The sequence below is a fragment of the Leopardus geoffroyi genome, chromosome B1 (genome assembly GCF_018350155.1).
Source record: "Leopardus geoffroyi isolate Oge1 chromosome B1, O.geoffroyi_Oge1_pat1.0, whole genome shotgun sequence".
Taxonomy (NCBI): Eukaryota; Metazoa; Chordata; class Mammalia; order Carnivora; family Felidae; genus Leopardus; species Leopardus geoffroyi.
In genome coordinates, this window is record NC_059327.1 from 42,627,061 (window position 1) to 42,653,131 (window position 26,071).

The 26,071-nt window shown below is 33.6% G+C and overlaps 1 protein-coding gene across 1 annotated transcript in view; it reads left to right on the forward strand.

Annotated features, from left to right (window-relative positions):
- Positions 1-26,071, forward strand: part of ADAM18 (ADAM metallopeptidase domain 18) — a 144,794-nt gene that overhangs the window by 114,631 nt on the left and 4,092 nt on the right. The window contains exons 18-19 of the mRNA XM_045459772.1: positions 10,534-10,648; positions 19,003-19,162. Coding sequence (XP_045315728.1) covers positions 10,534-10,648; positions 19,003-19,162 — 275 coding nt within the window. The remainder of the gene's footprint in view (positions 1-10,533; positions 10,649-19,002; positions 19,163-26,071) is intronic.

Consider the following 26,071-nt stretch of genomic DNA (forward strand, 5'->3'; position numbering starts at 1 on the left):
AAATAAGGTAGAGCAATTTCCTATCTGTATATTTAAAAATGAATTCAAACCTTAGAGAAAGTCACATTCAAATAAGCATATCTAAATTAAAAATGATAAAAAACATTTACTTCCTGAAAAACAATAAAGGGGATGCAATTTACAAACCTAGGGAACACTAATAATATTCCTTTTTCCTATTCTTCATAATTTTCTTTCATATTATTTTACATTGGAGCCTCTCGTCTGTGACCCTCCACCCCCAACACACAAGTGAAATCTCACAAAATAAGTTATTTTTTTTCTCTGAACCCCATGGCTTACTCTCTTCTTGCCACTTGCTCTTTTTTCCTCTTTCTCCCTCAACTTTGTCTCTTGTTTTACTCTATTTCAATTTATTTTTTTCTTAGGTTTTCCCTTAGTCTGTTATGTATTCTTATGTATGCTTTTTTTTTTATTGAGGTATAATCCAGGTGTATAATTTAGTGATTTCATATTTGTATGCATTGTAAAGTGATCACCACAATAATTCTAGTTAACATACATCATCATACATAATTACAATTTTTTTTCTTGTGCTGAGGACTTTCAAGATCTGCTCTCTTGGTAACTTTCAAATATTCAATACAATATTATTAACTATATTCATCATATTTATATTACATCTCCATAATTTATTTATATTATTACTGGGGACTTTACCTTTGACAACCTTTACTCATTTCACCCATCATCCCCCCTCCCTCCATCTGTGGCAACTACCAATCTGTTTCTGTATTTATATGTTTGTTTTTAAAAATTCTATCTATGTTGGGATGAGCACGGGGTGTTGTATGGAAACCAATTTGACAATAAATTTCATATTAAAATTAAAAAAATAAAAAATAAACATCTGTATTAAGACAAAAATAAAATAAAAAATAAAAATTCTATCTATAAGTGAGATCATTTAGTATTTGTCTTCTAGTCTCTAACTTATTTTACTTTGCATAATGCCCTCAAGGTCCATCCATGTTGCCACAAATGGCAATATTTCATTGTTTTTATGGCTGAATAGTATTCATATATATAATATCTTTTTTTTAATATGAAATTTATTGTCAAATTGGTTTCCACAACACCCAGTGCTCATCCCAACAGGTGCCCTCCTCGATGCCCATCACCCCCCTCCTCCCTCCCACCCCCATCAACCCTTAGTTTATTCTCAGTTTTTAAGAGTCTCTTATGTTTTGCCTCCCTCCCTCTCTAACATTTTTTTCCTTCCCCTCCCCTATAGTCTTCTGTTATGTTTCTCAGGATCCACATAAGAGGGAAAACATATGGTATCTGTCTTTGCATGACTTATTTCACTTAGCATAACACTCTCCAGTTCCTCCCACGTTGCTACAATAGGCCACATTTCATTCTTTCTCATTGCCACGTAATATTCCATTGTGTATATAAACCACAATTTCTTTATCCATTCATCAGTTGATGGACATTTAGGCTCTTTCCATAATTTGGCTATTGTTGAAAGTGCTGCTATAAACATTGGGGTACAAGTGCCCCTTTGTATCAGCACTCCTGTATCCCTTGGGTAAATTCCTAGCAGTGCTATTTATGGGTCATAGGGTAGATCTATTTTTAATTTTTTGAGGAACTTTCACACTGTTTTCCAGATGCTGGTGAGGATATATAACATCTTTTTATCCATTCATTCATAGATGAGCACTTAGGTTGTTTCCATATTTTGACTATTATTAAAAAAAATGCTATAATTAACATCTTTAAAAATTAGTGATTTGGTTTCTTTGGATACATATGAAGAAGTGGAAGTACTGGATCATATGGTATTCCTATTTTTAATTTTTTGAAGAACATCCATACCGTTTTCCACAGTAGTTACACCAATTTGCATTCCCACCAACATGAGGGTTCCCTATTCTCCTCTTCCTCACCAACACTTGTTATTTCACATCTTTTTGATAATAACCATTCTAGCATGTGTGGGTAATATATCATTGTGGTTTTGATTTGTATTTCTCTTATGATCAGTAATATTGAGCATCTTTTCAGGTACATATTGGCTATATGTAGGTCTTCTGTTTCTCATTATTAAGTATGATGTTATCTGTGCATTTTTGTAGATTTTCCTTCTATTGAGAAATTTCCCCGTTTCTTACTGGATTGGTGATTTTCAATCATATATTGTATATGTTTAGTCAAGTCCTTTTTTCTGAATCTATTGATATATAATCATATGACTTTTCTTTTTAGCCTAATGGTGTGATAGGTTACAGTCATTGATCTTCAAATGATAACCTCACCTGTATACAAAGAATAAAATCCATTTTATTGTGATATATTATTCTTTTATAATTTGATTTGCTAATATTTTTGAGAATTTTTGCATTTTTGCTAATGAGTGATATTGGTCTGTAGTTTTTTCTTATAATGTCTTTGGTTTTGGTATTGTGATAATGCTGACCTCAGAATGAGTTTGCAAATGTTCCTTCTGCCTCATTTTGTGGAAGAGCTTGTAAATAATTGATATAATTTCTTTCTTAAAAGTTTAGTCAAATTCATGAAAGAAAGGGTGCTGGGTGGCTCAGTTAGTTAAGTGTCTGACTCTTGGTTTTGGTTCAGGTCATGATCTCATGGTTCCTTTGTTCTGGCCCCACTTGGGATTTTCTCTCTCTCTCTCTCTCTTTCTGCCTTTCCCCTGCTCACGCTCTCTATCTCAAATAAGTAAATAAATCAACTTTGTAAAGAAAAGAATAAGAATAATAAAAGTTTATTTTACCTTCCTTTATTCCTTCTCTTTTACTCTTTCTTCTGTACGTATGTCTGAGTTTCTAATCTACATCAGTCCTTTCTGAAGCATTTCTTACAAAGCAGGTATATTTGTGACAAATTTTCTGAAATTTTGTTTGTTTGAGAAAGTCTTTATTTTTCCTTCTTTTTTGAAGTATAATTTTAATGGATACACGTTCAAGGTGGCTGTTTGGTTTTTTTCAGCATTTAAATATTTCACTCCCTTCTCTTATTGCTTTCAATGATTTCTGAAGAAAAGTACAACATAATTATCATCCTTGCTCTTCTGTAGATAAGGTTTTTTTATTTTCTAGATTCTTTCAAGATATTCTCTTCATTTTTTTATATTTTCTGCAGTTTGAATGTTATTTCCACATGCATTTTTAAAATGTTTGCCTTGCCTGACATTCTCTGAAGTTTATGTATAGGACCTTTGGGGAAATTATGTCAATATTGTTTCAAATAGTTTTCTGTCCCTTTCTTTTTTTCTCCTTCTGGTATTCCCATGACATGTATATATTTTTTAATTGTCTCACAGTTCTTGGATATTTTGTTGTATCTTTTTATTATTTTTTCTCTTTGCACTTAAGTTTTGGAATTTTTTTACTGACATTTTCTCAAGCTCACTGATTATTTCTTTGGTTATATACAGATAAGCCCATCAAAGGAATTCATGTCTTCCATATAGTGCTTTAGATTTCTATTACTTAAAATATTGTTTTTAGAATTTCTATCTCACTGCTTATATTACACATCTGATCTTTTATGTTGTCTACTTTCCCTAAGCACATTAATCATGGCTGCTTTATATCCTTGGTCTGATACTTCCAACATCTTTGGCATATGTGTCTGGTCTAGACCTTTCTCTGTCTCTTCAAATTGTGATTTTTTTAGCATGGCATGTAACTTATTGTTGACAATCAGACATGATGTACTGATTAAAAAGAACTAGCCTCCAACAAAAAAGTTCTCTATGACAATATATGAGAAAATCTTGGAAAGTAATGACACTCTGATATGTGGGAAGTGGCTGTCTGAATTGATATCCCCCCCAAAATCTCAAATCTCCAGATTCATCTGAACCTACAGAAATGGTTCATTTATTTCTGTCAAGGGATGAAATTCCCTGCTTGCTAGAAGATTATACAGAGGTCTGGCACTTGCAAGTTAACATATGCCCCCTAAAATTTTCTCCCACTTTTCTTTCTGCCACTATACCAATAATAAGAATTACAGTATAATTTGATTGGAGATGTTCTGGGCCTGATAAGGAACAAAAGCAATTACACTCCAAAGGAAATGCAAGACTTGCCCCAATAGGAGCAAGAACAGTAGTCATGAACTGAATTCTGAGTTTGTTTTATGTAAGAACTAGAATATAAGGTTGACCAAGAGAATGTTTATTGATTTGAAGGACCTTTATAAGGACACTGACAAAATCCTCAATAGATGTAGCATGTACACTTCTATGATGTCTCCTAGAACCATGGGGAAAAAATGGCTCATGCCACATGAATACAAATGCCAGAATATTTATGGTAGAAGAGATTATAAGCCTCAGATAAATGGGCATGCTAATTGGATATACTATATAAGGCCTAACCCTAAAAATGGCAGTGCATCACGTGAAGGTCCATAGGATATATCATTTATTTACTTAATTTTACTTAATTAAAAATGCACTAGAAATGGTTAGGAATTTAGTGTAGTCCATGCTCATGGTAGGAGATACTATTACAGATCTGGGTTCATTGATACCCATGGGGATGACAGAACCATGAGACAATAGAAGTCAATAATGATCAGAAATTATCATAATTAATGGCAAGATACTAGGGCAAACCAGAGGGGCCTGGTCCTCAGAGAATTATGGAAACCTTTCTTGTTGGTGAAAAAATATGCAGCCAACACAAGTACTGTTCAATCTATCCAATGAATTGTAATTAACAAAGGATAATCAGGAAGCTGAAAGCAGTTGTCCCAATAAATTGTCACAATTTCTTGCCACATTTCTGGAACTGAGCAAGGTTTTTGACCATGAATCACTAACTAAAGAAGCAGCAGCATCTTAAATACAAAGTTCTCAACAGGATCAAAACAATATAGTTATGTGATGATGATTCCTCCTGTTCTTGACAAGAACTATGGCCATTTATTCATGTAACTATATTTTGAAGTAAATGTTCTCCAAACATTTTGAGAACTGTTGTACACAAGATCCAAACGGATACAAATACTCATAAACCTGAAGACTCATCACTTTCCCTTTTTTAGGACATGGACATATAGGGATCAGATAATAAATGGAATTCTTTCCTAGGATATATTGGGTCTTTGGACTCACCCAGTGGCTATTTCCCCCCTCCTTATGTGTATGTTTGGAATTTATATATATACTGCTTGGCAAAACTGCCACCTAGAACTTTTGATGTGTGGTGTCAAACTGTCTTATGGGTAAATACAAGTGGAGGCCTCTGAAACTTCCCTAGACAGATAAAATATAAAACCAAAAACAATATCACGTCCTGGTGTAAATGGCTTGGATTATTGTCACCTTTAAAATACAGCAGATATAAAGTTAGTGGCCCCCACAATATCTCCATTTAAGTTACTACTCTAGTCTCTACAAAACCAGGCATATCTTGAAGGATGATAATAGGATCCTCAAACTCAAAAGTGTTGTATTTACATTTGCAGTAATTGTGCCAGATGTGTTGTCTTTACCAAAGATTAAGATATGGTATATGGTGTGTGGCTATTCATCAGACAAATCTGTTCCAGTTCATCTTTATTAGAAAAAAAAATCATCTGATAGTTATCATATTCACATGGAGTGAATAACAATATACATTTTAGTTTTTCCCAGGACAAGGTTAATTTTCCCATCCTCTTTCATAGAGTAATCAAACAATATCTGTATTATTTGGACATCTGGAGAATATCACAGTGCTTATCTCTATCAATGATATCATGCTAATGGACCAGATAAGCAAAAATAGCCAGCACTTTGTAGGTATCTATAAGACATATGTGCTCCAGAGGATGAGAGCTAAATACTAGGGATATTCAGTGGCTTGTACATTAATAAATGATTAGGAGTCCAGTTGTTTATGTCATGTCAGGACATCTCCTTTGAAGAAAAGGACATATTATTTTGTTTTACATTTTCCACTATTAAGATGGAAGTACGACAACTATTGAGTTTCCTCAGATTCTAGTAACAGCCTATTATATACCTGAAAATATTGTTGCAAGCCATATATCAAGTGATATGAAAGGCTAACAGCTTTCTGTAGGGAAGATAGTAGGTGAGGTCCTTGAAGCTGACTCAGACTGGTAAATGCAAGCCCTATTGCTTCAGTCCTATTACCCAGATTAAATGGTATTAGTGCTTTCAGGGGTGGGGAAAGATGCTGAATTATGCTTCTATGCTTTAATAGAAGAATAGCAATGTATACTCCAGGTTTTTGGAATGAAACCATGCCATTTCCAGTAGATAATTCTTCATTTTTGGAAAAATACCTGCTGGTGTATTATTACATTCTGAGAAAGAAGTTCTGACCATGAAACAACAACTGATTGCTCTGCCAAGATTTCCAAGTCACAAATTTTGTAAAATCTGAAATAATGCATTATAAGATTGAAGTGGTATATCTGGAATCAAGCAAGAGCCTAACCAAAGCAATGAAAGAATAAGTAGGCCAAACTCCCATATAATTCTCTGGTCTTGCATTGGTACTTCTCCCCAGTTTCACCTATGAATACATGAAAGATTCTCTATGACTAGCTGAGAGATCAGCAATGCCAAAGCCTGATGTACAGATGGATGGCTTGGTGTGTGGGTACAAGTCAAATATAAATAACAGCTTTCCTACAGCCACAGTGAGGAATGAGCTTAAAGACTTTGGTGATGATAAATCTTCCCTATGGGTGGAAATTCTGGTAGGTCAGCTAATCATAATATTGTGTTGAAGAGAGAAAGAGATTGATGTTAAAATATACACTGACTTGTAGGCTATAGTAAATTCCTTGGCCAGCTAGTCAAAAGACAAAAAAAGAGAAAGATTGAAAAATCAGGGTTAAGGAGATCATGTGGATGAACATATGGGAGGAACCATAATTCATGACAATTTCATTTAGAATGTTAACTCTTACCAGAGGGATCAGCCACAAAAGTAAAAACAGACAAAATTATTTGACTGGTTAACATTTGCCAGTCTCCATCATTGCCCACCCAAATGCTGACACATTCACATAAACAAACTAGTTATTGTGGCAGCTATGGACAAGCAGCTATGGAGATTATGCACGGGTTAAACAAGGTGGAATCCCATTTACCAAGGGTGATCTAGTTACTGCCACTGTTTAAAGTCCAATTTGCAGCCTTGGTTGTCAATGCTGAGTCCCATCATGGAATCATAATGTCAACTCTGGTAGAACTGCTTATTTCTCCTTTACATTCTATCAGTTTTTACCTAATATATTTTGAAGGTCTGTTACTAAGTGTATAAATATTTATAATTGCTATATCTTTTTGCTGTATTGAATCTTTTTTAACATATCATATCATTCTTTGTCTTTTGTAAACTTTTTAAAGTCTATTGTGTCTGATATTAGTATAATGACCTCTGTTCTCTTTCAGTTACTTTTGCATGAAATATCTTTTCCATCCTTTCACTGTCAATTTATTTGTCTTTGGATCTAAATTAAGTCTCTTATAAACAGCAAATGGTTAAATCATGTGTTTTTTTTAATCTGTTTTGCCAATTTATGTCTTTTTATTTAAAGTTTAATTTATTTACGGTTAAAGTAATTATGGATTAACAGTGACTTTGTTACTTTGCTGTTTATTTTTGATACACCTTATAGCTTTTTATTTATATTACTATATTATTTTGTGTTCACTTGATTTTTTTGTACTGAAATGTTTAAATTCCATCCTCTTTTCCTTTGATGTATATTTGATAGCAGTTTCTTTGTGAAACTGCATTGGGGATACATTTAGTGTACTAAAGTTATTACACTCTCATTTGAATTTATACCAGTTTAACTTTAAGAACATACAAAAACTTTGCTTCTTTATTGTACTGTTGTCACCCCTATTATTTGTTGATGTCACAAATTAAATATTTTACTTTGGATCCCAAAACATAAACTAATAATTATTTTAAGCTCATTAGTCTCTTAAATTGTGTAGAAACAAAATGTGAAGCTACAATCCAAGATTATAATAATACTAGCTTTTAGACTAATAATTGTTTTTTTTAATCTGTTAGTTTCTTATCATGTAGAAACCAAAAGTAGAGTTACAATTTTTACAACAATTTTAGCTTTTAAAAATTCACGTGTATTTACCTTTTTTGAGATCTTTATTTCTTCACATAGCTTTAAATTGTAATATACTGGCCTTTCAAATTACCCTGCCATACTTCTTTGACCATTTCTTGCAGGGCTGCTCTAGTAATAATGAATTCCTTAGTATTTACTTGGGAATTATTTAAATTCTCCCTTACTTTTGAAGGACAGTTTTGCTAAATATAAGATTCTTGGTTGACAGGTTTTTTGTTGTTGTTTTTCTATTAGCACTCTAAATATATCCGCCATCTGCCTGCTGGTTTCCAAATTTCTCATGAGAAAGCTGCTGATAGTCTTATTTAAGATCCCTTGTACGTGACAACTTACTTCCTTTCCTGCTTTCAAAATTCTCTCTTTGCCTTTGGCTTTTAAGTTTGATTATGTACCAGTGTGAGTCTCTGAGTTCATTTTATTTGAAGTTTGTGAGCTTCTGGATATATTCATATTTTTCATTGAATTTGGGAAGTTTTCAGTAGTTATTTCTTCATATATTCTCTTTTTCTGAAATACAAAAAGGAGTTATTCAAGTTGACAAAAAGGACACTAACAACATGAAAGAGTGTAAAAGTATAAAAGTCACTGTAAAAATTAAAATATATTCAAATTCAGAATACTCTAATATTGTAATGTTAGCATGTAAATCACTTTAAACTCTGGTATAAAAGTTAAGGTGTACCTGGGTGGCTCAGTTGGTTAAGTGTTTGACTTCAGCTTAGGTCATGATCTCACAGTTGTGAATCTGAGACCCAGGTCAGGCTAGGAACTGACAGTTGGAAGCCTGGGGCCTGCTTTGGATTCCCTGTCTCCCTCTTTTTCTACCCCAACCCCCGTTTGTGCCCTCTCTCTCTCAAAGATAAATAAATGAGCATTTAAAAAAATAAAAAATAAAAGTTAACAGACAAAAGTTTTGAAATTAACTAGATACAAAAATGTGTTAATACATCACATAAAATTATGGAGGTTGTGACATCAATTATACAAAATGTGGGGGAAGGAGAAATTAAAGTGTAGAATTATTTGTATAAGGTCATATTTTGGTTGTTATCAGCTTAAAATAAACTATTATAACTATAAAATATTTTATGTAAGCTTCATCAAACTCACATATAAAAAATTGTAGTAGACACACAAAAGATAAAGACAAAGTAATCAAAGCATAAAAGTATTTTTAAAAAAATCAAGTTACAAAGGAGCACAGCAAGAGATGGAAAACAGAACAAAGGAACCACCAGTAAACAAGGGGCACAAAGGCAATAGTAAATTCTTACTAACCCATAATTACTTTAAATATAAGTTTATTGAATTTTTATTAAAAAACAACATCAAATGATATACTAGGCAGTATACAGTGATTTACTTTACTTTTAAGGACATACATAGGTTGAATATTAAGGAATGGAAAGAGATATTCCATGCAGATGGTAATCAAAGACAGTAGTGTGGCTATACTTCTATCAGAAAAAATATGCCTTAAGTAAAAGATTGTCACAAAAGACAAGAAAGTTATTATATAATGATAAAAGAGTCAAGTCATCAAAAAGTTACAAAAATTGTAATAGAAATGCATCCAAATTCCAAACTCTTGAATATATAAATGAAATATTAACAAAACTGAAAGAAGAAATAGACCATGATACAGGAATAGGAAGGAAATACAGAAAATTCTTAGCAGTGGTGAGTGGAACTTAATTAGTGGGTGAAAACTCTTAGTTTTATGCATTTTAAGTATTTGAATTTTATAAAATTGTATTTACTTGTTTTACTTCAAAATGAAAATACTAAACTATTAAGTGTAAAAGCACAAATAACATATAAACTCCATAGATGTAAACTGTTAGAGGTGTGAGTTGATCATAAAGTTTTACTTGTTTTTCATTTTTAATATTTTTTTCATCTATTTTATTTTATTTTGGAAAATATGTTTACTTAAAATGAAATGCAAACGTCTTATCATTAAAGTAAAATTTTGGAAAGATGACTAGGATAGGAAATTAAAGTGGCCAAGTCAATTGCTGGTAATTTAATTGTCATATTTTGTATAGAAATTAAAGTGTAGAAATAGGAAATGTGGAAGTGGTGGCAGCAAATGTTTACAAAATAACTAAATGATATAATATTTTTGAAAAATTCTAAAGTCACCCAATGTTGTGAATATGATGGCCATAATATATTGAATCTCATTTAATAAAAATGATTGGGGAAGGCAAAGTATTTATCAGAAAGTCAATATATGAAGGTCGTAAGTAGTAATTTTGTCCTTGACCATTATGCTGTCAAAATTTTCACTATTTTTTCCAACCTATTTCTCATACAGTATTAATAAACTTAGGAAAAATAATTTTATTCTTTTGAATATATACATAAGATATAAAAACTAACAAATTTATATTTTTTTGTTTGTTTCAGATATGTAATAATTTGGGTAATTGTCATTGTTTTCCTGGCCATAGGCCTCCATATTGTGAATTCCAGATTGGATCACCAGGGGGAAGTATTGACGATGGAAATGTTCAGAAATCTGGTGAGTAGAAATAAAACTTTTAAAACAAAAATAGATGTTGTTTTATTAAATAAAGAAATATAATGCTGAGTCTAATCTTTCATGATCACCTGAATAATTAAAAAGGCTATCTTGAATAGTGACTTTAATGAAATTAGTATTACACAATATTTGTAATATTTTCTCAGATACTCAGTTTTCAACATCTTAGTTAAATAAGTTAGAAGATAGTATTCAAGTTTAAATAAATGCCATAGCAAGAATTCAAAACAAATTAAAATATGGAAGAATAAACACTACATAAAAGATTTGAATTTTATATTATTAAAAATTTTGTAGACTTAAAAAACAGCTATAGCATAGGGTGGTCATTCTGAATGAAATTTGGAAAATACATATGACAAAATATAAATGGAACTAATAATAAATCATACCTTGATTGATGGAGTAAATTTTTATATTTTCTCTTATTTGCATAAATTAAGGCAAGTGTCATATTTGTTGATTCAATCATTCATTCATTCATTATTCCCTATACAAACATGTTAAGTGTCTGGTAAGGCAATAGTATTGAGATCCACATTTCAGAAAGTCCAATCAAGCAACACCATGGAATATGGATTTGATAATATGAGTCTGAATGAAACTATTCATTGGAAAACAATTACCTTAATTATAAGGACCTGAAATAAACAATAAAAGAGAAGATAAATTGTTGCATTATTGTGTTTTTATGAATAACAATGAATAAGGCATGATGGTCATTGATATGGTCATTATATTTGGCACACGGAGAAGAATGGGTAATGATAATATATCTACTTTGCAAAAATAATTGAAGGATGGACACAGAATGAAGATAATGTATTTAATTTTGTATAAATAGAGTTTGGGTTACATGTTAAAGAATCCATGTGAAAACATCTATGGGAATCCATGGGAATTTGATAATAACATTGCCAACTAAGTAGTGACATCAGGGACTGATAATCCTTAATTTACAGTTATCTTATATTGAAAGTAATTTCTGGAAAGGTAAAAATCTGTACATTTTTATGTGTGATGAGATAAGAGATTTAGATATAAATTCTGGATGCAACAGTAGAGACATAATCTCTAAAATAATTGTTAATCCTTGAAAAACAGTTGACAAAAAGGAGTGGTCACAATGATTTATTTTTCTGGTCATGAAAGATTACTATAAAATTACATGAGATATTTTCATCAGGTAATAATATACAACTATGATCTTTGACATAAGGAAAACACATGAGATTCACCATTATAGGCTAGTTAGATAATCAACCATTCCTGCAGGCATGTAATGGGTGGTTCAAATGAAAATTAGAAAGAAAGAATGTACAGAAAAGATATTTGAAAAATTATAACCCCAAATTTCTGTAACAGGGTGAAAAAAGCTTACACTCAGATATAAGAAACTAAATGAACCTTAATAAGGATAAATGTAAAGAAATTTACACTTAAGACAATCATAATCAAACTTCTGAAAACCATTGGTAAACTAAATAAATAAATAAATAAATAGCTTGAGTTAGTCTTTTAATTATCCTATAGTATAGAGAGGAGATTAACAAAACCTCTCTCTCCTCCAGAAGCAACTAAAAAGGTGGACAAAACCTGTCAAACCAACCATTTCAGTACTCTGTAAATCCGCCAAAAGCTAATAAAAAGTATTTATTCATGAAATCCACTTCAATTAACAAGAGTGTAAATTTGTGGTAATCCTTCCCTGAGGCTGTTCTTATTTCTTCAGTCCCAGCTCTGTCAACATGGTAATTTAACTAGGACACAGCAAGATATGAAAACCATTAGCTTCCTCCCACCCAAGTATGTAGGAGGAAGAAAGGGATTACTTGATTCATTGGAGTATTGTCAACTACACTGGCAATCAGTTTATCAGGATAACATGGAGGACTTGCTGTACAGAGATAGCAGAACTTTTATGACAAGCAACAAACTAGGGAGTAACTATAAATTTAACAGGCCCAATACACCCACATGTCCATCAGTGTATCCTCAACTGATGGAGCCTGTGCACAACACAGAGGAGATTCAAGAGATACAGATGGAAGGTAAAATACAAGCTAAGCTTGAAAATGACCTGAAGTTTGAATGAGTTCCCTAATGCACATAAAAATCTAGTAGCAGAAAGTTAAGACAAGTGTTTGCAAAGCAAACAAGCTTTGGCTGAAAACAAAACTGAAGACACAAGGATGGCCCAGACAAAGAAAATTAAAGAAATTTAAATAAAAAACAGCATAAACAAGAGCCATACATTGCAGACTAAAAAGCTGTAGCATATTTTGTTATATGTAAGTGATGGATCACTTTGTTCTACTCCTGAAACCAATACTACACTGTATATTAACTAATTTGGATTCAAATAAGTAAATTAAAAAAGGGAAGTCTTAGCTAATACAGTAGGACAAGAAAAAGAAATCGGAATTATAAAAATTTTGAAGAAATAGTACTGTTTGTGTTCTCAGATGACATGATGGTCTATGTATAAAATCCCAAATAATAATAATAAAAAAACCTCCTAGAACTAATTAACATTTGTAGCAAGGTTGCAAGATATAAAATTAATATATAGTCAGTTAAGTGTCCGACTCGGTTTCAACTCAGGTCACAATCTCATGGTTCATGAGTTTGAGCCTTATGTGGGGCTCGGTGCTGACAGCAGGGAGCCTGCTTGGGATTCCTTCTCTTTCCCTTTGTCTCTGCCCATTCCCCTCTTGCCTACACACACGTCCTCTTTCTCCTCTCTCTCTCAAGATAAACTCTAAAAAAATTAAAAAAGTAAAATTAATGTACAAAAGTCAAATCACCTTAGTGGGCTGAATTGCATATTGTTTTCCTTGAAGTGATGGAAGAAGTAAACAATGGTAAAAACCTCTATGTTTGGGTTTGGGGTTTCTACTAACTCATAAGTAGTAGCCAATGGCCTGGCCTTATAGTCAGAGTCCAAGGGCAATGGAAACTTGACCTATTAAAGGGATGCCTGTATGGGGGCATGGCCCTATGGAGATTTGAGGAGTGACTTAAAGTAGGACATGTTGATGCTCATCAGAATCCCCTTGCAAGTTCAGAAGGTGATTGAATTGATAATCAGATATTCCCATGTGATTCCTTGTGATGGCCACCTGGGTCCACAAAATAAAGGTATGTAGGGATATTGCAGCAATGCAAAGATGGACTGAATTCAGACACATTCTTCTTGCAACCTCTGAGGCACGAAATGCCAATAAGAGCTCTTCTGTCTGTCACTAAAAGAGACAAAGACTGCAGATGGATATGTGGCAGGTTCCCTGGTGGGAAGGTCCTGATCATATCCGACAAGTGAGACTGATGCTGGTAGCCCTGGGAAGCTACACATGGGTCCTAACAGAGATAGACTCTGGCCTGGGGTTTGCTTGCTTGGTGGTAGATTCAAATGCTCAGAGTGCTATTAGGAAACAAAAACAAAAACAAAACCTGAAACAGAACTTTTTCACCAATTTGAATTGTTGACCATCACTTGTTTAGACCAAGAAACACATTTTACAGTCTATAATGTCAAAACTATGGGCAGAGAGATATTCTCCTCAGACTACTAGTTTGATAAAGAATTGGAAACATTGTCTAAAATGGAGGGAGATAAAGGCACGAGGTCTTACACACCTTCATGTGGGTATGCTCACATTCAGCATGAGTGAGGCTAAAAAGAGTGCCCCCTCTTGGTAGATTTCTCTGTTTTTCTAGTGTATCCAAGTCTGCAAATACAAGGCAAGGAACAAGCATAATTCCTAAGTAAGAAACCAAAACTATATGTTGTCTTTATATCAGAATTCTGAAAGGCCTTGATGGGGAAGAATGTACCTTTACCCCATCTGGCAAAATTTAGGCTAACCATAAATGCAGCTATATTGCCTGTGGGTAAAGATAGTCCACTAGTTCTGTACCTTTTTAATCTTCGCCTCTGTGAACAAGAGTGAGCTGAGGGGAAAGGACTTTCTAGATAGACTAGCATTGTTGCCTACAAGCTAGATCAGCACAGCAACCAAGCTTAATGTACCTTCCAAAGCTGGAACAATTTGTGTGTAAATGGAAAGAAGGGGGAATAATTGTAAAGGATAGAGAAATGAATAATTGGGTTATTTAATGAGAGAAATCCAATATTACATTAACAGCTCAAAAGGGACTAAACCAGAGATGATACTGTCTTAGCTTGATGGTATTAGATGCCTGAAATAACGAAGCCCCAGTCTAGATGCCACATAGGGCTATTACACAGAGAATTTGTCTCTAACAACATTCCAATATTTGGGCTCAGACCATCTCACTAATTCCTATCTAGCATGTTCAGTTAATATTGCTTGAAGGGCAGATTTATACCCTTCTGTTTTATAAAACCAAGTATGGGTTACATTCCCCTCAGATACAATGTTCATCTCCATAATAGCATCAGGTAAAAGAGATGCAACCATTTCACATAAAGTTTTTATGTATACCAATTTCATAATCTTATCAGCCCTCATATTTTTATGTTCTCCCAATCTATTTTAGCTCACATCAAGACTTCACCAATGTGTTTTTGGTACCACACTCCCTAGGTTTCTGTATCAAGGAGTGTTGGAAATTTCTCCACCTCATTTTCTGACCATTTTACCCATTCTTGTGAAAAAGTCTTTGGGAGACATCCCTAGTGAGAAATCAAGCCGAGGGATTCAGGCCCTTTTGTCAATCTTTAATTCAATCAACCTGCTTAAACACTACCAGAAGCACAAGTGATTTCTGGTCTTGTTTCTCATTGTAATCCCCACCTTAATGCTTTTTAAAATTTTCCAAACTGAGAAAAATACAATGAGCTTGTTCAGGAACTTCAATATTGGGGGACCCGCAGAAGGTCCCTTTTGTTTACCCCACCTCTGGTAGTGCGGTATTAAAACCTTTGTTTTGGAGCACCTGGGTGGCTCAGTCAGTTAATTGATAGACTTTGGATCAGTTCGTGATCTCATAGCTCATGAGTTCAAGTCCCACGGAGGTGTCTGTGCCATCAGTGCAGATCCCACTTTGGATTCTCTCTACCCCTCTCTCTTTTCCCATTCCCTGCTCGCATTCTCTCTTTCTCTCTCAAAAATAAACAAGCATTAAGAAAACACCTTTGTTTCAACGCCAGCAATGTCCGTTTTATTCACCCCACTTATTAATTGCTATCTAAGGATTTCCACCATTCTGGGATCCATTTACAGTTGCACCAAATCCATAAAATACCTAGGAATAAATCTAACCAAAAAGATGAAAAATCTATACACTGAAAACTATAGAAAGCTTATGAAAGAAATTGAAGAAGACACAAAAAAAATGGAAAAAAATTCCAGGCTCCTGGATAGGAATAACAAATATTGTTAAAATGTCGATACTACCCAAAGCAATCTACATATTCAATGCAATCCCTATCAAAGTAACACCAGCATTCTTCACAGAGCTAGAACAAATAATCCTAAAATTTGCATGGGACCAGAAAAGACCCCGAATAGCCAAAGTGATCTCTAAAAAGAAAATCAAAGCAGGAGGCATCACAATCCCAGGCTTCAAGCTATACTACAAAGCTGTAATCATCAAGACAGTATGGTACTGGCACAAGAACAGACACTCAGATCAATGGAACAGAATAGAGAACCCAGAAATGGACCCACAAATGTATGGCCAACTAATCTTTGACAAAGCAGGAAAGAATATCCAAGGCATAAAGACAGTCTCCTCAGCAAGTGGTGCTGGGAAAACTGGACAGTGACATGCAGAATAAACCTGGACCACTTTCTTACACCATGCACAAAAATAAACTCAAAATAGATGAAAGACCTCAATGTAAGACAGGAAGCCATCAAAATCCTCAAGGAGAAAGCAGGCAAAAACCTCTTTGATCTTGGCCACACCAACTTCTTACTCAACACGTCTCCAGAGGCACAGGAAACAAAAGCAAAAACGAACTACTGGGACCTCATCAAAATGAAAAGCTTCTGCACAGTGAAGGAAACAATCAGAAAAAACTAAAAGGCAACTGACAGAATGGGAGACGATATTTGCAAACGACATCAGATAAAGGGTTAGTATCCAAAATCTATAAAGAACTTATCCCACTCGACACCAAAAAAACAAATAACCCAGTGAAGAAATGGGCAAAAGATATGAATAGACACTTCTCCAAAGAAGACATCCAGATGGCCAACGGACACATGAAAAGATGCTCAACATCACTCATCACCAGGGAAATACAAATCAAAACCACAATGAGATACCACCTTACATCTGTCAGAATGACTAATATTAACAACTCAGGCAACACCAGATGTTGGCGAGGATGCAGAGAAAGAGGATCTCTTTTGCATTGTTGGTGGGAATGCAAGCTGGTGCAGCCACTCTGGAAAACAGCATGGAGGTTCCTCAAAAAACTAAAAATAGAACTACCGTATGACTCAGCAATTGCACTACTAGGCATTTATCCATGGGATAGAGATGTGCTGTGTCAAAGGGACACATGCACCCCAATGCTTATAGCAGCACTATCAACAATAGCCAAAGTATGGAAAGAGCCTAAATGTCCATCGATGGATGAATGGATAAAGAAAATGTGGTGTGTATATATATATATATATAATGGAGTATTACTCGGCAATCAAAAAGAATGAAATCTTGTCATTTGAACTACATGGATGGAACTGGAGGGTATTATGCTAAGTTAAATTAGTCAGTCAGAGAAAGACAAAAATCATATGACTTCACTCATATGAGGACTTTAAAAGACACAATAGATGAACATAAGGGAAGGGAAATAAAAATAATATAAAAACAGGGAGGGGGACAAAGCAGAAAAGACTCATAAATATGGAGAACAAACTGAGGATTACTGGAGCGGTTGTGGGAGGGGGGATGGGCTAACTAGGTAAGAGGCATTAATGAATCTACTCCTGAAATCATTGTTGCACTATATGCTAACTAATTTAGATGTAAATTTTTAAAAATAAAAAATTAAATTAAAAAAAAGAAAAAGTACATACAATATAATTCTATTCACATAAGGTTTAAAAATGTCAAAAATTGATTCATGTAGTATTTCTCTTTTGGAAGTATAATTACTGGAAAAAATCAGGTTGAGTGTTCTGAGGTACTCATAATATCCTGAGCCCTGGATTTGGTGTTGACTATATGGTTGTATTTAATTTAGAAAATTCTTTGAGCTGTATAATCATGGCATGCATCAATTTCTGTTTTTATGTTATACTCCAGTAAAAATTCACTAAATACTAATAAAAGAAATCAAGATACTTGTAAACTTAGGAAAGAAATATTGATTAGAAAATATTGAGGATTCTCTTGGATTCTGGCAGGATATGTTTTGAGATAGCTCTCCATCTATCAATTCATCCATGCATCACTCAATCACTCATTTGGTTAGTTTTTATTTTTACAAAAAAGGAGATCCTAAAATATATATTCTACTTGAGTTGTCCATTCCCTATATCATTTAATTTATCAAAGTCTATCTCATTCTTTTTAGTAGTGACACGGTATCACATTGTATGGATATCTCATAACTTAATTTAGCCCTTGTCCTGTTGATGGACCTTTATGCTGTTTCTCTTCTTCTATCACAAAACTGCTATAATAAAATTCTTTTATTTGCAACCTTTATGATCTAGGTGAGTCTTTTGTCCCAAAAATTTTATTTAAATTCCAGTTAGTTAATATATAGTGTAATATGAATTCCAGGAGTAGAACTCAGTGATTCATCAGTTACATATTACACCCAGGGCTTATCATAAAAAGTGCCTTCCTTAGTACCCATAGCCTATTGAGTCCATCCTCCACCCACCTCCCCCCATCAACCCTCACTTTCTTCTCTACTGTTAAGAGTTTCTCATGGTTTACTTCCCTCTCTCTCTCCTTTTTCACCTTCCCATATGTTCATCTCTTTTGTTTCCTAAATTCCAGATATGAGTGAAATCATATGATATTTTTCTTTCTCTGACTGACTTATCCTTCCTAATTTTTAAATTAAATTCTATTACTGTATTACTTTTTTAAAAAATATTGATGTCATAAATATGCCAAATGTAGTAAGCAGTACTCAAAACATGTACACAGTTAGCATAATAATTAAAAATATGCATAAAAGACAAGAAATCTGACAAAAGCTCCATCACTGTTTAGGGTTATGAACTTAAATGTCCTTTTATTTTCCCCATAAGAGTTTGCAATGTATTAAAATTTCAATCATTTACATAAATATTATATACAAAATAATTAAAGTGAAAGAAATATGTTTTTTTAAATATTTAGTGAATATCTACTGATTTCTATTTCATTTTTAGATATAATTTTTATTGAAGAAGGCTACAATGCACAGCAAAACAACTGGCTTATTCTGAGTTTCTACATTGTTCTTCCCTTTATCATAATTTTCACCATTATGATCATGAAACGAAATGAAATGAGAAAATCATGCAACAGACAAAATGCAGAATATGAAGGGTAAATATGACTATGCAAATAATTTATGATCTTAAATTGTACTACTCATTGACCAGTGAAATAAATCCATTATATAATATTCCTAAGTTATATTCATTCCTTATATTCATTAGTTATATTCATTGCTAAGTATGCATTATTTTTAATCTAATGTAAAAGGCATTTTTATAATTTTGTTTTCCAATAGATTGTTTTTAGCATACTGCAGCAAGTCAAAATTTTGGCTGTTCTAGAACTGTTTTCCCAATGAATATTTACAGTATTTAGATGTTGTGTTCAAACTTTTATTAATTCCTGAACCTCAAAATATTTCTCTTCAGTAGTTTCAAATCCTATGAAAAAAAATCCCTTCAGAATTCCTTAGAAATTAGATACCATTTCTTATTAATTTCTACATGCTATTCTTATTTTTGTCCTTCTTCTCTTGTGATGAAATGTATCACCAGTAAAACTATCCAGTTTTGGGTTTCTCAAAAGTTATAATTAATTAATGTTTTTTCTAGTGGATGACCTCTCCCTTGATGTCAGTGGGTAATTTAAGTCCCCTACTACAACTGTACTGCTATATCTCCCTGTAGATCTGTTAATATTTGCTTTCTATATTTAGGTGCATATATCTTGTTTGGATTGACCCCTTTGCATTATATAACACCTTTCTTTGTCTTTATTACAGTCTTTGTTTTAAAGTCTCTTGTACATCCCAGCTTTCTTTCTTTTTTTTTTCTTTTTTGATTTATTTATTTAAATTCAAGTTAGTTAACATACATTATAGTATTGGTATCAGGAGTAGAACCCAGTGATTCATCACTTAACATATAACACCCAGTGCTCATCTCCACAACTGCCCTCCTTAATGCTCCTCACCCATTTAGCCCATCCCCCTATCCATCTCGCCTCAAGCAACCCTCAGTTCTCTGTCTTTAAGAGTCTGTTATGGTTTGCCTCCCTTTCTGTATGTGAGATAGGAGATGGTAATTGTGTCTAATATTGTGTTTCTTATATATTTTTTAAATTTTATTAGTGAGGCTGCAAATCTTTATTTTCATCTGGGCTGCACCATTTTTTTCTACACAGAAATTACTTTCATGTCATTTGGCCTCTTTTCCCTATTTGCTTATATTTTATCTTTTACAGGAGTTGTATATACACGCATATATAGTTTACTAATGCTTTTTTTTATTTGTACATGAATATCCTCTCTCGATTCTTACTGAGTTTATAAAGCAATTAGAGAATTGGTAGCTTAAAGTATTGTGTATTTCTATCCTCAACATGTATCATAGGAATATATTCAAAAAATATCAAAAGATTTTTCATCACATAAAAGGCTAATAGTGACGGCACAAATTGCCCTATTGTCTGATCCAATTAGATCCAATTGCCTTTGCAAGGGTAGTCTTTGAGGCTTGTTTCTTTCTGAACCCAAAAGGACGTTTCTTAGCTGTCTCTTTTCCTGGTTCTCTCTGTTAAAATTTTAGATGATTTGTAATTTAGCTTGTTCTCAATAGCTTCCAGCCTTATATTAATTGTTTACCAACATAATCTCCATAGTGTATGACAGTGTCCTTACGTTTGGACTTCTTCACTTTCTGTTCCCAATAAATCACTTACCTTGAGAGAGCTACCAATCCAACAATTTCACTCTTGGAGATTTATCTCTGAGAAATGAAAATCATTCTCTCACACAAACTTGAACACAAATGTTCATAACACCATAAAACAGAATACCCCAAATCTGGAAATTAAGGTCATTCAATGAATAAATCATTATACAACCTGTGGTAAACCCATACCACCACACACTATACAGTAATAAAAGAAAACAAAGTATTAATAGAAACAATTTTGAGAACACTAAAGGGAATTATGCTAAGTGAAACAAAGCCCTTTTCAAAAGGTTAGATACACTATGATTCCAATTATATAAAATTCTTGTCATATTAAAAATGACAGTTTTTGAGGATAGATTAGTAGTTGCCAAGAGATAGGGATAACGGAGAGAGTGGGTATGTCCTTTAAAGAGTAGCAACAAAAGCTTTTGTTGATGGTACAGTTCTGTATCTTGATGTGGTTATAATTACATGAAACTACACATGTGATCAAGTTGCATAGAACTACCTGGACATAAACATACACACATATGCATGCATGTCTAAATTGTGCAATCTGAGCAATCTCTGTAGGTTGTGTTAATGTAAATTACCTTTTCATATTATAGTATAGTTAGGCAAAATGTTATCATGGGAAAGGCTGAGTAAGGGGTACATGAAAGCTTTCTGTACATGTCTTTGCAACTTGCTATGAATATGAAACTACTTAAAAATAGAAGGTCAAAAATTGGATCGTAGACATAAATTTAATAAGTTAAACTATTCAACTTTCTAATGAATACATAAAAAACTCTACAGATGTAGGACAAGATCAAAAATTCTTTCATATGAGAACAAATCATGATCCATAAGAAAAATTTGTATGTGATACAAATTAAATGTATTTGATCTGAAAAATATCCTGTTAAAAAGGTAAAAATACAGATTCGGTCTGATAGAATGTATTTGCAAACCATATATCCCACAAAGACTTTATATCTATATTTTAAAAGTTCACCAACAGTTGAAAAAATGTGGGGTTAGAAAAAGACAAAGATGTGAGCAGAGAATGGACTAAAGAGTATGTACAGATGGCAAGCAAGCATATTAAGTTATACTTAACATGAGTAGTTACTTGGGTAATTATTAAAACAACAATGAGATAATATCACACTTCCCCCAATAGATTGATTAAGATAAAAAATATTAATATAGTAAATACTGATGAGGATACAGAAAATTGGATCACTTGTACATTGCTGGAGGAAATGCAAAACCACATAGCTACTATGACTACAATTAGTCAGCCTTATCATACAACCCAGTAATTTCACTCTTGGGTATTTACCCTAGAGAGGACTTTTACATTTATACAAAAATACTGTGCATGAACATCCATAGCAATGTTATAATTTTTAGTTATCCAATTGATAAAATTGGATAAAAATTATCCAATTGATCTTTTGATGGATGACTGGTTTAACAAACTGTGGAATATTCATACTGCGGAAGCTACTCAGGAATAGCAAGAAATTAATTATTAATACATAACGCAATTTTGATGGATCTAAGGGAATTACATGAGAGAAAAAAACAAAGTTCAAGAGCTACCATACAATACCACTTATATAAAGTACTTGCATTACAGTTATAGTAATGGAGACCAGATTAGTGGTTGCCAGGGATTAGGATTGGGAGTAAGGCAGGTAGGTGTACCAAGTAGGGATTGTATGGCTTTTTGTGGTGATGGAACAATTCTATATGTTGATGTTGGTGTTGGACACACTAATTTATACATGTAATAAGATAGAATACATTAATACACATATAAACACAAGTCATTGCATGTAAAAAATGATAAAATCTAAATTAACTCTGTGGAATATACCAATGTTGATTTCCTGGCTTTGATAATGTAATATAATTATGCAAGATTTTACCATCAGGAGAAACCAAGGGAAGGATACCTTTTTATCCTTGTGTATACACACATTAAATCTCCCAGTAAAACATTTTAAACTTCCTATAAATCCATAAGTATTTCAAAAAATTAAGCAAAATTAACATTTGCCCCCCCCCCCAAAGCCTATTAAATGATTCCCAAGAATCTAGAAAAGAGGATAAAAAGAATGACAATGATAATATATAGCGAGGTGTTATATTGAAACTCAACCATACAGAGTCAATAAATTTTATCTAATTAAATTTAGTCTAAATACTAATACTAATTTCATCTAACTACTTTTAGTCTAAATACACCAATTTAAAAAACCCTAAAAAACAGAAAATGTGGGGCACCTGGGTGGCACAGTGGTTAAGCTTGGTCCAATTCGATCTTGGCTCAGGTCATGATCTCACTGTTCATGAGTTCAAGCCCCACATTGGGCTTGGTGCTGATGGTGCAGAGCCTGCTTGGGATTTTGTCTGTTCTGTCTGCCCCTCCCTTGCTTGTGCTCTCTATTTCTCTCTCTCTCAAAAATAAATAAATAAACTAAAAAAATGTTTTAAATAACAGAAAATGTAAAATTGGATAAGAATCAAGATAAATATATGCTCTCAGCAAGAAATCCACATTCAATCTAAAGAAACAAATGTGTTACAAGTATAATATCTACCATGCTAACACTAACCAAAAGGAAGCTAAAGTGGCTATATTTATGTCAGCCAACATAGTCTGAAGAAGAAATATTATAACAAGAGTATAACTTGATCATTATAATCATAATAAAAGAATAGTCTTTAAGAGCACATATAATTCCTTCAGTTCTAACAGACTTTGCTTTATATATTTGAAACTCTATTATGAGCTGCATAAGAGAAAAAGTCACAAATATAATTCGAAGTTTCAACATCTCTCTCTCTCTCTCTCAATATAAGCAGACTGAAAAACAGTAAGAATATAAAAGAATTGAAAAACACTAATTAGCAGCATGACCTGTTAGAAGACCTCACTACAACAGCAGAAATCACATTTGTTTCAAATGCACCTGAAACATTTAACAAGTTAGTCCTAAAGTGTGCCTTGAAAAAGTAACAAATTCAAACAGATTCAGATCATGTGAAATATGTACTCTGAACAAATAGAATTATACAAAAATGTTTTGGAAAGTATGCCACATATTTTTCAGTAATTCACTGATCAGAGAAAAAAAATAAATAGAGAACTTAAAACATATTTGAACACTAATTGAAAATAAAAATACATGATAAAATTTGTCAGATAGATAGATAGATAGCAGTACTTTGGGGAAAAGTTATATTATTAATAATTTATATCAGAAAGGTAAAACATTTTAAATCAACTACATTAGCTTCCACACAAAAAAAGTATACAAAGAGGAACAAATTCAACCCCATATAAAATGGAAATGAAATTACGAAATTTAGAAAACAGCAATAACAAAATAGAAAACAGGAAAACAATGAAACCAGTGAAACAAAAAAACTATGTTTTGGGAAAGATCTTTTTGGAAAAGTACTAACTGTGTAGCCACACTGGTAAGAATAAAGAGACAGTAGACAACAACAATACCAGTATCTAGAATGAGAGAAGATCCCTCATTACAATGAAAAAATGCTGAGGAAATATTATAAAAGTGTTAATACTAGACAGTCTGACAACCTAAATGAAATGGACAAATTCCTGAAAGACTGAACTATCGAAGCTTATTCAAAAAGAAATGGGGAGGAATTAAGATGCTGGAGTCATAGTAGGACCCTAGGCTTGCCTTCTCCCTCAAACACAGCTAGATAAATATCAAATAATTCTGAACACCCAAGAAATCCATCTGAGGACTGACAGAACAGACTTCACAACGAGATGGAGAGAAGAGGCCAAACATGTCATGGAAGGTAGGAGGTGTGGAGACGTGATTTGTGGGAGAAATGGATAGTGGGTGCTGCTAAGGGGAGGGAGCACTGGTCATGAAGAGAGGCAAGAGAAAGAGAAAGAAATAGGAAAACACAGGGGATCATACAAAGAAAACAATTCCCCAAAGCCATTGCCTGGGAAAAGGAGTGGGGCTGATAGTCCTGAGTTTTTAAATTCAGCAAGGCTCAATGGCTGGAATTTTAGAGGTCCTGGCATGACTTGTATGGAGGCCTGAAAGTGCTGCAGTGATCCTATGAAGAAGGAGAGCATATGGCCCGGGAACAGAAGGCAAAATCTGAGGATCCCCTTGGACACACAGAGAGACACAGTTCCCCCTTCTTGGAGAGCAACTGGGAGAGGTGTCATTTCTTCTCCAGGAACAAAAGAAACAAAACAGATCAACATGGTAGGAGACAGAGTGGGGAGGGGGGTGGGGGGGGGGACGGGAAGAGAAGCAAACCATAAAAAAGACTCTTAACTTTAGAGAATAAATTGAGTGTTGCTGGAGGGGAGGCGGGCAGGGGGATGGCCTAAATGGGTTATAAGCATTAAGGAGGGCACTTGTTGGGATGAGCATTGGGTGCTGTATGTAAGTGATGAACCACTGATTTCTACACCTGAAACTGACATTGCACTATATGTTAACTAACTGGAATTTGGATCCTGTGGTTTCTTTGGATTCTGTGTCTCCCTCTCTCTTTGCCCCTCCCCGCCTCTCAAAAACAAATAATAAAACATTAAAAACATTTTTTTAAGTTGAAAGAAAATCTAAATATCAAAGCAAGACAAACAAATGTAAGAAATGGAGAACCTGAACAGGCTTCTATCCATAAATAAACTGAATTTGCAGTTGAAAATCTATCTATAGTCTCCAACCCAGATACCTCCACTGGTAAATTATGCCAAACATTAAAAGAACAAATAATACCAATGTTATACAAAATCTCCCACATATTTTAGCACACTTCCAGACTCCTTCTAAGAAGATACTATTACCTTGATACAAGCCTTACAAATAAATAACACAAGAAAAATACACATCAATTTGTATCCCTCAAACTGAATCCAATGTTATATAAAAAAGAATAACAGGGCACCTGGGTAGCGCAGTTGCTTATGCATCCAACTCTTGGTTTCAGCTTAGGTCGTGATCTCATGCTTCCTGAGTTTGAGCTCCCTGTGGAGCTCTGTGCTGGCAGTGAGGAGCCTCCTTGGGATTCCTTCTCTCTCTCTCTCTCTCTCTCTCTCTCTCTCTCTCTCTCCTTCTCTCTCCCCCTCCCCTGCTCACACTTTCTTTCTCTCTCAAAATAAATAAATAAAAAAAAATAACATATCATGACCAAATGTGATTTATCCAGGGAACACAAGGTTCAATCAATAATTTACCATAGTAGACTGGGTATTTAAAAGATCAGCTCAACAGATTCAAGAAAACCATTTAACAAAATC